Source organism: Scleropages formosus, chromosome 11 (genome assembly GCF_900964775.1).
Source record: "Scleropages formosus chromosome 11, fSclFor1.1, whole genome shotgun sequence".
NCBI classification, from domain to species: Eukaryota; Metazoa; Chordata; class Actinopteri; order Osteoglossiformes; family Osteoglossidae; genus Scleropages; species Scleropages formosus.
This window is the reverse complement of record NC_041816.1, coordinates 4,582,414-4,597,188: the sequence shown is the minus strand read 5'-3', so window position 1 is coordinate 4,597,188 and position 14,775 is coordinate 4,582,414. Positions and strand designations below refer to the sequence as shown.

At 43.0% G+C, this 14,775-nt stretch overlaps 1 protein-coding gene across 1 annotated transcript; it reads left to right on the top strand.

Moving 5' to 3' along the window:
• Positions 1-6,052: 6,052 nt before the first annotated feature.
• eif4g2a (eukaryotic translation initiation factor 4, gamma 2a) lies at positions 6,053-12,595 on the top strand (the record flags this gene model as incomplete). The annotated part of the gene is made up of 20 exons (XM_018752723.2): positions 6,053-6,162; positions 6,400-6,462; positions 6,604-6,729; positions 6,828-6,930; positions 7,033-7,161; positions 7,558-7,624; positions 7,712-7,863; positions 7,969-8,079; positions 8,167-8,349; positions 8,497-8,632; positions 8,738-8,901; positions 9,075-9,182; positions 9,326-9,454; positions 9,570-9,674; positions 9,763-9,978; positions 10,088-10,346; positions 10,635-10,839; positions 10,978-11,183; positions 11,289-11,410; positions 11,685-12,595. Coding segments are annotated over 20 exons (2,760 nt in total), but the record flags the coding sequence as incomplete, so codon positions are not given.
• Positions 12,596-14,775: the final 2,180 nt, after the last annotated feature.

Sequence of the window (14,775 nt, the reverse complement as noted above, 5' to 3'; positions counted from 1 at the left end):
TGTGTACCAAACCTAGACACCTGTGCAGCTGGAAAAGGGTCATACTGTCTGATTATCATATTGTCATGTGCTCATATTGTCCCTTTATTGTACATCCCGACAGGTTTCTGCTTGGGAAAATCCAAAGGATGCTCTCAACCCACATTGCCTGTTGCCATCTGTTAAACATGTTGGTGGATGGACATGTAATGGTCCGCTGAAGCGTTCTTGTGGGAGTCACTGAGTTCAGTCATTGCTCTGCACCACCTAACAGCCAAGAATACGGAATCATTTGTGGCATCCACAATTATCCCATATTCTGTGACAGTAATGCTCTCCAGCAAACTGCTATACATAAATCAGAATGGTTTTATGACACCTCCCAGTGTGAAATCTAATGCCTTCCTTGAACTACCAGCTCTTAGCATCATTGGGTCCTTAGGGGAAGATCTGGAGCATGCAGTTCAGGCCCTACTTTTCACCGATGCTTGATGTTCATATACTTTCACAATCTTTGTACTGCTGTGCATATAATCATAATCTATTGGCTTAAGATTTTCAAAAGTGGCGTAATTTTTAAAGCCAGATATGTCATGTCCACGCCCGCACCACGATCGACAGCACCTGACACAAATCAAGCATCTGACTGAGTGCTCGCCTTTAAAAGACCCTCCTCAGCTCCCGTACAATCATGGAATCTTGCTAAGACAACCGTCCCTCCTGCGCTATATCTAGTTCTTCCTCGGCCCTTGCTTCCTGTCTCCGTTTCCTGGCTTTTGACTCTTCACTTCGTCCCCTCACCACGTCCTTGGATCCTCGCTCTCACTCTGACCGCCGATCGACTGACTCTTTGCCCGCCCCCGACAACAAAAACTTGTCTGATCCCTTGATTCCTGACAACCAATCCTGCACTTGGGTCCAGCAGTCGCCGAGTCCTCGGTTCCGCGTGACAAGATATTTAGGTAGTTAATTTATATATTCATAGATATATGCATTCAGCTATACCAGATGTCTCAAACTCAAAATCTCAGAGGGCAGACCTCAACATTCTTGCTCAGCGTAGAGGCCAACGTAGTCCTTCTTCTCACCAGTAACGTAACAAGGAAATACGACTTCATTTTTAAAGAACCATTTTCAAACCTTTTCTTTCATACAGTGACCAACCAATTTCAACAACCGCTTGTCCCAAGCAGGGTCACGGTGAGCCGGAGGCATAGGCACCAGGCTGAAGGGGGGGGCACACTCGGACAGGACGCTAGTCCCTCACAGGGCTACAACTAGATACCCATGCACATAGCCAGGCGAAGGTACAGGGATCAGTATTTTCTGTATGTGTCAGAATGCTTTTTTATGTAAGAACGCCTAACTTCATATTCTTTCATAACTGCTATTCTTTTTTCAAGCAGGTAGCAATAAAGCAGGAGGCAATTCCATTGTACTCAACAAAAAATACTCAACAGTGAGTTTCTCTTTAAATTGCTTGCTCAAGATCAACCTTTCTTTTTTGGTTTCGAAAGGGCCGGTCTGGGAGAAACTGTAGACCAGCTGTTAACTTCTAAAAGGTGTGTAGTAGAAAAGGTTTCGCTTACTTCCTTGTTATTAACAACAGAACAATAATGGGCACTGAAAGCATACACGGCAGAGCACTTTATTAAATGTGGGTGTGGTTTCAAATGAAGGAGTTTACTCATGAAATTACCCTGAATACACCGACATTGCGTAAAGTAATGAAGGCCGTGTAACAACATCACGTGGGCTGGTAGTTTGAAACCCCTGATCTATATTATGACTGGTGTCCTGTCAAGGTGTATCCTTCCTCACGTGCTGTCTTTCCAGAATAGTTTCCAGACCACCAAGTCCCTGTAAGCAGTTACTGATAATACATAGATAGAACTACTTATTGAATAATTTATTAATTTACCTGATGCTTTTTTTCATATTTACCCATTGTTACAGCTGAGTATCAGTACAATATCAGTTGAGGGTAAGTAACTTGATGAAGGGTACAATAACAACAAACTGGAGTTGAAACTTGGACCTCTGAGTCCAGAGACAATTACATTTACATAGCAGACAATTTTCTCCAAAGCAACTTCCAGTGAACTCAATGTAGTGTTATCAGCCCACACACCTTATTCACCAAGGTGACTTACACTGCTAGATACACTACTTACAATGGGTCACTCATCCACACACACACACACTCTCTCTGTCACTCACACACTATGGGGGAACCTGAACAACATGTCTTTGGAGTGTGAGAAGAAACCCACACAGGCAGAACATGAAAACTCCACATAGACTGAGCAGGGATCGAACCCACGTCCTCTCGCACCACCCACACACTGTGAGACAGCAGTGCTACTCACCGTGTCACCCACACTAAGCAGTGGCACTAAGTGCTATGCTCCCTGTTGCTCCATCTCTTTTTTTTTGTTATGGCTTAAGCTTTGAAACATGCGAAGAGAACATATATGTGAGTACAGTAATTGGTAATTAGTCTGGGCCAAAAATGGATCAAGTGACTTGAAAGGATGCATCAGGTCACACAACACATACTGCCTGCAAGTGTGGAATTTAGCCTCAAAATGAGATGTAAGGGAAGCCCTCCTTCCAGAACAGAGTGCCCTGCATGCCTGCTCCTTAGGATCTCCATTTAGACCCAATCAGAAAGGCTCCCAGCCACTGCCTAAGGAGAAAGACCACTGACTCCTGGAAGTCTTTGGAAAGGGGGGTTCCACAGGCAGATGGCCTCATTGTTTGGTGGCTAGCAGCTTGGAGAGCTGCTCTAGGTTTGCTGGCCTCCAAGTTTCAGCTTTGTCACCATGTGATCATCCCCTGAAGCATGCAGCTAAGTAGCGATAATGCCCCGTGGGGACTGCGGAATATAAAGGCTGGAGGGGGACAGATGAGTGGCCATCTGCTCGGTGCAGCCAGACTTCCCCGAGCCATGGGGAGCAATGGAGAACATCATGTATTTATGTAAGTCTGGATCATTGTAATTCTTCTTTGCAGAGACGTTAAATACACCGTCACAGCATTAAAAATAAAAATACTTAACATTCCACTTAAAAAGGCCCCTAATTGTTCTTCCCATGTGATTGCAGTTGTAGCGGGAAATCGGAGTGATCCCAGGACGTGGCACTAATGGACCCGGTGCAATCAGGAGTGGCACACCGGTGCTGTGAAGACTCTCGCGATTCACACGTAAAACCCTCCAAGAATTCAGCAGGACTGAAAATGTTAACTCCTTAATGGCTGCTTTTGAGAAGTTTGTCCTGTGTTGGGTGGGACTGTCAGCGGGCTGGAAGCAGGAAACGTGTTCTCACGAAGAATGGATGGGTAGGAGTGCAGGCTGGGGTGTGAGCTTTGTGTTCAAGACAATAGTGCTTGATGCTGTGTTCATACTGTCTTCTACATTCACATCAGCGGCAACATAAGGTACAAAAGAAGGGTAGCCCACTGTACATTAATGCTTAATGACGTCATTGTGGCGCGAGGAAAAGTTCTGTAACACCGTCGGTTCCTTCAGAACAGTCCATATTTAACATTGAGCTTTTATAATATTATTTGGTAAGATTTCCTAAACGTCTCCTATGGATAAGTAATTACTGTAAACTAAACTGCCACAGGTCGCCTGTACCAAACAGTCTTGAATTTATTTGTATGACTTCTGGATGAAAATTTTAATTTCGTCCGCAATTTTGTCTGAAACAAGTGTTCTTTTCCGTCTTCTTCGTTTGTAATACTCGAGTTGAAAGCTTTACGACCGGCGAAAATGTCTACACTTTAAACTTTAGTGGTTGGATCATTTTGACGAAAACTTCGGCCTCGAAATCTCTCGCTTGGTCAATTACGTAGTTATTGTTTACTGCTAAAAATTGATGTCAATAAGTAAACAATTGCTCTGCAGTCATAACATAGAGATACTAGTAAAGGCATCGACTCTTAACAATACAATAGAATAAATAAAATAATACAAACAAAAACAATAAAAAAAAGAAAAAGTACAGTTCTGTTAATTTTGGACTAGCGATTAATCTCAGTTACGAAAAACATAAGATCACTAGTCACGATGTTACATACGTTTAAGATTACTAAAACCTCTCCCCTTTCAGATTTGTGAAGCAGACAATCATGTGTATTTACATCTACTCCTTTAGAAACCGTGCCACAAAAAAACTAAATCAGTTACTGCGGCTGTGCTGCGCGCCAACCAATCTTTAAAGAGGGCGTGTTCTTGACGCTGGTAAATGATCGTAAATCACTTTGAAACGCCTTCAAAATTTACATACTGTTCCTAATAGGTCAAAGGCGTCTGAACCATTACGTAACAACGAGCATGTTTGACAGCTCCGATTGCCTAATAAAAATTTAGGTGCACGAATGACGTAGAGCGACAGCGAGTACATTTTTCTCAGCTGTGTCGAGAGACGGTGGGGCGCCTTTGCTTTTGTTTAAGCGTTTGGCTTCAACGTGTCAAATTTTTTTTTACATTTCTGTTGTTATTTTTTTCCTTCTTTGGAAGCAGCAGGAGATTGAAAACTGAAGTTCCGTTGGTGAAGGTACGCGTGTTGGTGTTTCGTGCCGTGTTTCTTTTTTTTTTCCGCTGCCAGTCTGCCGGTCTGTCCTAAAATGGCGGCTGCCGTGTCTTTCCTTTATGGGGACGAGGAGCCGCGAGCGCAGAGCGGGCATAGAAAATGGCGGCCCGGGTGCCACAGCACAGCATTCCTCATCACTACCGGCGTTTTCGAGCCATCGCGGCCTTAATCACACCGGCGCCTACCATTTAAAAACAGTAATGATAAAGTCAGTTTTTTTGCCGCTATTAATTATAATGAACGACGTGCCAGGTTTAACGTGTGTGTTATGATGAGCTGGGTGTGTATGGCGAAGTTACGAAACTGGCCACATACTCGTATTTGCTGAATATTACGGTTAACTGAAATATGTTAGAATCATCATGGCATGCCATGTTGGTTGGGCAAGTGTGTGTTTGTCGCTTTGCTATGTATTGACGAGAGGGTTTTTTTAAAAAAAAAAAAAAAAAAAAAAAAAAAAAATCCGATTGCAACATCTTGGCCCGTGTTTTTTTTTTTTTTTTTCCCCAGCCATTGTTTCGTCCAGGTTCCGTGCGCGTCGCCTTTTTTTTCCCTTTTTTTTTTTTTTTTTTTTTTTTTAAAATCCATTCGATCCGTTATGATTTTCAGCTGTTTCACTGACTACCTGTGGCCAGTTTGAAGAAATTCCATTTAACAAGAAGTGTGTGTTTTATCCACTTTGCTGATCGCGCTGTACGGTGGACACCGTGTCACACGGCGTGTGTGGCATGGATCATGATGCGTTCGAACCTCGGATATTTCAGATGGACCTCGGCTCGTGAGTGGACTAGTAATCATAGTGGAGGTGGTTCTGATTTACGACGACGTGGCTAAGTTTCGGGCCACGTATTGCGGTGGTTCCGATCCGACGATGGTACGATGCTGACTCGTAGATGGTTCTGTTTGGAAGTGGTGACAGTTTGGACACGGGTTTGGACTCTGGGTGTGCGGCTGGTTCTGATGCTTGACTTCTCAGGTATTGAGATGGTCTTGTCCATCTCAGCAGAGCAGTCTGTCTACAAATTTAAGATGGTTCTGTTGGTCATGTATTCAGATGGTCCCAATAGCGTGTAGACATAGGTCCAAACTTCTGCTGTTTGACTGGTGCCACTCGATTGGCATGTAGATGCTCAGGTTACGGTTCTTGTCTTGGTTTTGATTGCACTAAGAAAATGCCACAGACTCCTGACATCCCTGTTGGCTTTTGCAGTTGTGGTTTAGGGTCTGGAATGACTTTGAATTATCTTGGGGATTCTGTGCACTTTTATTGTCTGCGCTGCAATTTCAGGAATGGGACCTTTGTTGAGCAACGCTTAAGCACTCCTGGCGTGTGTCCCCCCTCCCCCCAAAGGCCCGGTGTTCATCCTGATGTCCATTGTTCGTTGTTTAGTGCCGTGCTTGCCTGATGTACTGCGGTATTTTAACCGGTTTCACCTAATCACTTTTTTTTTTCCTCTCTCCCCTCCAGTACGTGTTTCCCCCCCCCACCCCACCCTTTGGATATTATTCTTTTGAGGATTCTTCGTTGTCAAGCCGCCAAAGTGGAGAGTGTGATTGCAGAAGGGGGTGCTTCTCGTTTCAGGTCTGAAGGAAATGCTTCTTTCCGTACTTTCTGCAGGTTACTGGTTACAGAGCTGCTCACGTTAACATGCCTGTTTCCCTGGTATTTTGCACATTTCTTTCAGTGAGTTTTTACGTATTCTTTCATATTTACCACCAGAACGTGGGAGCCCATGTAGCTTGTCCAGGGGAAGCCCTGTTTCATCTCGCTGACTAGTGTTGAATTTTGTCGGATCTGTTTTGTGGTTTCCTCTTTCAGTGCCTCTTCGGGAGGAGGAGGTAGGGGTGCATCCCAGCACTATCCCAAGACTGTCGGAAACAGGTACATTCTCATGCTCGCGTGCCACATCCAACTAGTTCCTTATGCCTGAGTGCATTTCCAAAGCAGTTTTGGAACTTTTTTGGATATATGCTTTTATTGATAAATCAGGGTTCTGGTTTTCATGCTGTCATCCCTTTTCAGCGAGTACCTGGGGAAAACCCCAGGGCCTAGCGTTCAGAGATGGGTCCCTTCACGAAGCACTAGACGAGATGTCAACTCCTCCAACGAAAAAGAACGACATGATGCAATCTTTAGGAAAGTAAGAGGGTACGTATTATTTGGTCACTGGTCACCATTTGTGTAGTTTCTGTATAGCTATGTTTCCTGACTCACAATGGGGGGGGGGTTCTGTTTTCCTTCCTTAGCATACTTAACAAGTTGACCCCTGAAAAGTTTGACAAGCTATGCCTTGAGCTCCTCAATGTGGGCGTAGACTCAAAACTCGTCCTAAAAGGAATCATCTTGCTGGTGAGGATTTTTTTTTTTGTTACATCTGCCTATTTATACAGTAATTCTTCATGCTTCGGAACATGTTTTTATGATGAGTGCTTTTTTTGTTGTTGCTGCAAGATTGTAGACAAAGCCCTTGAAGAGCCCAAGTATAGTTCGCTATATGCTCAGCTATGTCTGCGTTTGGCCGAAGATGCACCAAACTTTGATGGCCCTTCAGAGATCCAGTCATCACAAAAGCAGAGCACAGTAAGTGTCCTCTCAGCTGTGATTAACATGCTGTAAAAATGAAATTTGGCTCTCAAGGGATACTAATCTGTCATTTGTGACAGCCTCCTGTAGTAATAAAGGCTTTAGAAGAATTGCTATGGGCTTGAACAGTTTATGATTAGAGCTATTGCCATGTAATCAAAGGATGCAGGGTTGAATTCCACTTCCTGCTGTAGTGTACTTAAATGATAAAGGTACTTGCCATGGATTGATATAGTATCATACAGTACCCAGCTTAAGTCACTATGGGAATGGTTTTGGTTTTTCTGAGGTGGTTGAGGGGGGGGATCAGCTTTATGAATAAATAGAAATGACAAAATGATTCAAATTAACCAATAAATCTTTCTTAATTCTTTCTAAAATCTTGTTTTACAGACATTTAGGAGACTTCTGATATCTAAGCTTCAGGATGAATTTGAAAACCGCACCAGAAATGTTGAAAGTAATTTTTCTTTTAAATCCTATTTTTTTATTTTTCTGTGTTAAGAATACTGTAAAACTTTTTTTTTCCTCCCCCTCTCTTTTCTAGTCTATGACAAACATGACAACCCTCTGTCTTCGGAGGAAGAGGAACAACGTGCCATTGCTAAGATCAAGATGCTGGGCAACATCAAATTCATTGGGGAACTTGGCAAACTTGACCTTATCCATGAATCTATCCTTCATAAGTGCATCAAAACAGTAAATATTATTTTTGGGTTTTAAAAAATTTGATTACATAATGACTGCATATAGGTGATGTCAGTTTTGGTTTTTTTTTTTTTAAAAAAAAATCTTTTTTGTTAGCTTTTGGAAAAGAAGAAGAGAGTCCAACTTAAGGATATGGGCGAGGATCTGGAATGCCTCTGTCAGATAATGAGAACAGTGGGGCCGAGGCTAGACCACGAAAAAGCCAAAGTGCGTATTGCTTTCTGTTTAATCTAATTTTTCCACTTCTGAGGAGATGGCTCTCAAAAACCTGAGCTTATTTAAACTTTCTTCCAGTCTTTAATGGATCAGTACTTTGGCCGTATGCGATCCCTAATGAACAACAAGGATTTGGCAGCAAGGATTCGCTTCCTGCTGCAGGATACCGTGGAGTTGCGAGAAAACAACTGGGTTCCTCGCAAAGCTTTTCTCGATAATGGACCAAAGACGATTAACCAGATTCGTCAGGAGGCAGTAAAGGTGCGTACTCTTTTAATAATGTAACTGCATGAAATTTTCAGCTTCGGGCTATTGGTCTCAGTTTGTTTCTTTTTGAACCCCCCACTTCCTGGTAAATATTTGCAAGTGACAGTGAAACGGTTCTAATCTTGAATGTCTTTATTCCAGGACTTGGGAGTTTTTATTCCACAGAACCAAGGATTGAGGCCTGACTTCTTTCTGGAAGGCCCCTTCATGCCACCCAGGATAAAACTTGACAGAGAATCTCTAGGGGGATTAGCAGATATGTTTGGACAGATGCCAGGTATGTCTGGCATTTGGGACTCATCACTCTTACAGTCTGACTTTGTGCCATAATATGGGCAAGTGGTTTTTGGACCTGGTTCTGAAGGCCTGACTGTTCACACAGGTAGTGGAATTGGCACAGGTCCAGGAGTCATCCAGGACAGGTTCTCGCCCACCATGGGGCGTCACCGTTCGAATCCGCTCTTCAACGGTCATGTTGGTCACATTGCACCTGTTTCCCAGTCTCAGTTTGATATTAGGGAGAAACCTTTCATGAAACTCAACCAGGTAAATGGCCTTCAGTGACACTTGATGCTGAACATATTTCATTGTATCTTTTAAAGGTTGATGGTCAGTAGTAATTATCCTGGGCTCCCGTGTTCTCAGCTCATTTTTAATTGTGTGAGTTTCTGTAGCTGTTGACTGGTTACTTCACATATTTACATTTTTACCTTTTTTAGGGGCAGAATCAGCTTTTCCAGACCCAGAGCCATTCATCCCAGCAACAAGCTCAATCCAAGGATATGCCACCTCGATTCATAAAGAAAGGACAGCTGAATGCTGATGAGGTAAAACCTATTGTCTCAAGCCCCACTTTTCATTAATATTGCCACCTAACTTTCATAGTGGTAAAGGAAGACGTCATAAGTCCTTGGTGTAATGGGAATGCTGAAATCGGGAAATTAATACTTCTGAGTTCACACTCTTCTAGATCAGTCTGAGACCTGCTCAGTCGTTCCTTCTGAATAAGAACCAAGTGCCAAAGCTGCAGCCACAGATACCTACCATGATCCCTCCGAGCGCACAGCCTCCTCGTACACAGACTCCCCCACTGGGGCAGGTATGGACAAGCCAGACTCTTGTGTTCTGTGCCAGGTGGTGGATGAGACTGCATGACTACGTGTTGTGAAAAACAAAGACTGATGTATCTGCAACCCCCATCCCTTTCATGACAGCCACCTCAGCTGGGATTGAAAACCAACCCTCCTCCAATACAGGAAAAGCCCCCAAAGACTAGCAAGAAACCACCTCCTGCCAAAGAGGAGCTTCTCAAAACAACGGTAACTTTAATCAAAGGCACATGAGTATGTCCACATTAAGATATTCTCCAAATAATTCTCCACTCCCTCCATCTCCCTGTTTTTGCAGGAGACTGTAGTGACTGAGTACCTCAACAGTAAAAATATTAATGAAGCAGTGAATGGCATTAGGGAGATGAAGGCTCCCAAACACTTCCTGCCAGAAATGTTGAGCAAGATCATCCTGTGTTCCCTGGAGCGGTTGGATGAGGACAGGGAGCATGCCAGCACTCTGATCCACATGCTGCGCACTGAGGGTCTTGTCACAGGAGAGAACTTCATGCAGGTAAGTTGGATGACCACAGTATATGGTCTTTGTACTTTCTTTCCTGTGAAAAGTTGAAGAGGGTGGTACAATGGGTTTTTTTTCTCTTCCCTCTCCCCCTTTCTGCCAGGCTTTCCAGAATGTTTTAGATCAGTGTTCTAAGATTGAGGTGGACATTCCCCTGGTAAAATCATACTTGGCCCAGTTTGCTGCTCGAGCCATCATTGCTGAGCTTGTGAGCATCGCGGAGCTGGCTCACCCCCTGGAAAATGGTGCCCATTTTCCCCTGTTCCTGCTCTGCCTTCAGCAAATGGCCAAGCTGAAGGATCGTGACTGGCTGACTGATCTCTTCCAGCAGAGCAAGGTGAACATGCAGAAGATGCTGCCTGGTAAGTTTTTAAAAACCTGTTGGAGTGAGATTTGTGTAGGCTCAGTCTGTGTTTGACAGATGGCTTGAAACAGGTTTATGGCTGGGCTGAGAGCATTTTCTTCTAGCTTGCACTGCTTGGTTTGGATAATTTTATTCAATAAAATGATGGGTGTTTTTACAGGCTTACATATTTGTATAGACTAGGGTGTGAGCTACTGTATGTAGAGATGTATTGCTTATGAGCAAGGAGGGTGTGTGAATCCTTACTGTGGCATTTCATTCACCAACCCTGTTGTCCTGATTCCAGAGATAGACCAAAACAAGGACCGCATGTTGGAGATTTTGGAAGGCAAAGGGTTAAGCTTCCTGTTCCCACTGCTTAAGTTGGAGAAGGAGTTGTTGAAGCAGATCAAGGCGGACCCCTCCCCTCAAGCAATCTACAAGTGGATCAAAGACAACATCTCACCTAAACTGCACACTGACAAGGGCTTTGTCAACATACTTATGACCAGGTGATGGAAAAAGGGTCTATGGGTTTACGTACTTAAGTATCAGACTTGATCTCAGTAGGATGGGTGTTGTGTAAACTGGTGGCATCAACTGCAGTCAGGTGGTATGTTTTTAATCATAGTATCTTGCTTGTGCAATAGTTTTCTGCAGTATATTGCCCATGAGATGTGCATTGTTGGAGATGACCAGTTGTCAGCTCTGTCAAAAGATCAGCTTGACCAGGAGAAACAGCTGCTGCTCGCCTTCAAGCCTGTGATGCAGAAATTCCTGCATGATCATGTAGATCTGCAGGTCAGTGCCCTGTATGCACTGCAGGTTCACTGCAACGCCAACGGTTTCCCTAAAGGTATGACGTGCGTATAATTTTCTCTGTCGGCAGGGTTTTAAACTTGCATGGAATTAAGATGTGGCTGTGTGTGTGGGGGGCTAATTTAAGTTTGCATAATTTTAGGCATGTTACTCCGCTACTTTGTGAACTTTTATGATATGGAGATAATTGAAGAAGAAGCCTTCCTTGCATGGAAAGAAGACATTACACAAGAGTTTCCTGGAAAGGGAAAAGCATTATTTCAGGTAATGTTGCAATGTGTTTGTTTCTGCTTTTGAGTGGCATATTTTGTAACTAATACCTGTACTGAGTACACTCCCCCTTAAGAAACTCAACTGCAGTGGCCTTACACCTGTTTAAATGTAATGCATGCATTTGAATGTTTAACGTACAGGTAAATCGGAGTGCATCAGTAAGGGTCTCTTTCTTTCAGGTTGCAGTTGTTTACTTGCACCTATCCTGTCAATTGTAGCCACTGTTACGCAATGTCTCTAAATTTACCATTCTGCATTCCTTCAGGTGAACCAGTGGCTTACTTGGCTGGAAACAGCAGAGGAGGAGGAATCCGAGGAGGAAGCTGACTGAGGAACCAGCCAAAGCCTTACAGTGCAGAGGAACTATTGACGATACTGCTCTTTCTGTCCTTTATCCTTCGCTTGTAATGCGTGTAACTGCAAAAACTTCATTCCACTGTAAAGTTTCACATAAAGCAGTTTTTAATAACTTGCATAAGGTCTTAAAAGTGCATAATGGTATACCATCTTGTTAGCCTTTTCCTCTAATCAAGATCTGTGCTACTGGCAGCATGAACCTACATTGTCTGTGCTAGAGGCACCCTGCTGAGGGGTGACCTTCGGCACACGCTCCTAGGTTGACCGAATAGCGACACTGTAGAGATGCACTTTGCTCATCGTACTTAAGTCGCCGCAGTACTCCTTCATCCCTCGAGTGTTACAAAGAATCCTAAACTGTAATCATTGGTTCCGTAACATTTTAATTGTTGTATGTGTTTCTACCTCCTAGTAATGGGCTTTGTTATGTGCTGGGTTTGAAATGTCCTCAAATTTTGTTTAAACCTAGAAGACTAAAAACCTGGGGATGTCCACAAGTCTATTGTAATGAACTTGGGTATTTGCATACTGACGTATTGTTTTCTGAACTCAGATGTGCCCCTTTAAGTGCTTCTGTTGGGCATAGGGAACACTTGAATGGAATTTAAGCCACCTTCAGTCGACTTGTGTTAACATGCCCCTGTCCCCCTTACCTGTGTCTCCTCAGCATTGTAATACTTGAATTTCTTCTCCTTGGTGCATGTTCAGGGATGTCCAACTTGGCCTGTACGGATGCAACTTTCTCTCCTCTTCACAGTGACGTAGTACGGAAATGAATTTTTAAACATTTCTTTTAATCGGTAAAACATTAAAATAAAACCGAATCGAGATTTGAATTTCCACCCCAACTTTCTCCAAGGGATGGTGATGTACCCAGGCAATAAATTACTTGTGGTTCCTGATCTTTGACATGATCTCCCTGCACGTAACAAGGGTAAACAAGTAGGTAACAAGGTGCTTACGAGGCTTGCATATTTCAGATGAACTTTGTTTTCGATTTTAATGTCAGTGTTGTACGGAAGTGCTGGGAATGCCTGTCACTGTTGCACAACTTCACTGATGGTTTGGCTGCGAGCCCCTACCTGAGACTGTACGTGACCCGGGTTCTTTTCCAATGTGTGTTGTGCGTGTGGCGCCCTCAAACTCGATTGGCCTTAACGCTGTCATTGGCTTTTACACATAATGGCCGTTACAGACGAATGTGTAACTTGACTGCTGTGGAACTAATAAAATACAAGAAATGTAAATTCCTGCTCTCGGTGACATTCCTTTGTGTCTCCTGCCACTGAGGTTAATGAAGGAAGGGTTTAGGTCTAATAGTAGGCACTGTTTTTGAGAAACAGATTTTAAACATTTAACAGCAAAATCCATTTAATATGGATTAAAGCTGTTTCAGTTATGCTACTTGGAGTGGAGCAATGAGATGAGCCGCTTCGTACTGTGGTAATGTTTCAGCATGTGCATAAATTCTTTGCTTTTACCCCAACGCAGTCTGAATCGAATTTAATATGTCTCGCGCCATTTTTACCTCAGCATTTCAAGGAGCCTTGGGCAAAAAGTGCAGCTGATATGCAAAGTATATTAATTGCAATTCAAAACCATTTGCGGTTGGGAGGGATCCGTAAGGTGCAGGAGCAAAAAGCAAACGAGTCCAAGAGGAAAAAAAATCCCCGGGAATTTGAGAGCTGTTTGTACTGCTTAAGTGTGAGGATAAATAACTGTTTCACAAACTTGAAGCGATGTGCACGCAGGTGTGCCTCTTCTCAGAGCCCTTTTGAAGCGAATAATCTCGTCCTGTTTCAACTTCAAGTATTACTTTGAAGCAGGAGGAAGCCTTATGCTGCGAACTATGATTTACCATACTTGTCAAGTACGGGGTGAGTAAGGTAAGCTCACAGGTTAGTCGTGTCATTGATTATGAAAAGGGATATGATTCTTAGCGTGTCAACAGCTGTAGTGCCGCACAGTCTAACCGCTTCAGCGCGGCAGCTACATGTTACATGATCTGTAAAAATATTCGCTTTCTAGGAAGAGCCTAACGGTGTTTACAGTTTAAAATATTTCCAGACACTTCTTGTTCTCCCAGTTTGGATATAATAACTAACAGGGTATCTTGGTTTCTGGGGAGGAAAAAAAACTTATTTTATCTCCAGCTCCAAGTGGGATTTAAAATCCAGACTCTCTTAGATTGCCGGAATTATTTGGTACAGAGAACAGTGGCATTGACTTAATACTGTCTATCTTTGTTGGAGGAAAACACGTATAAAAGGATGGATGACAACAAAAATGCATGATGGAATATTTCTGTGGTTTAGCTACATGCTCCAGAAAAAGATGAGGTTCATAAAAAGTCAAAATAGTTTATACTGCACGTGGCGCTTCACACAGTATGAGCAAGTACTGCAGCTAAAGCTGAACGAGGTTTTAGTGAGAAAGCAGAGAGATAAAATACAGTTGTTTCCGTTATCCGACCTACACGTACGTACTTGACATCCCGGAATATCCAACACGCCTGGCACATCACGTGATGTCATCTACTTCAAGGGAAACGAGCGTTCAGTCTGAAAGGAATGTTTCACGAAGGACGAGATAACGATCCTATATCAGATTGACCGCTTATCGATATAGGAGAGAAAAAAATACAACGGTTAGCATTCACATCAATAGCAGAGTCAGAAAAATAACAGATGAAAACAATTAGGAAACTATCTTTATTCACTAATTTTATTTAATCATTTTGTGTTAATGCATTTTTATACCTGGAACAAGTCAAGTGATTGCTAATAATAATAAACAAGTTTTAAAGATTATATTAAACTTCCATGTCTCTTTTTATCCCGCATAGTTACAATGTAATGTTTCCCGAGCTGCGGCCATCGTGTTCACACTGGATCGATCATTTTACTGAGCCCCCCCTGCCCCCAATTGACTTAGTGTTAAAATACTTAAGGTTATTTGCTCATTTAGACAGCTGGGTAATTTCGTTTTAGTGGAGCAGC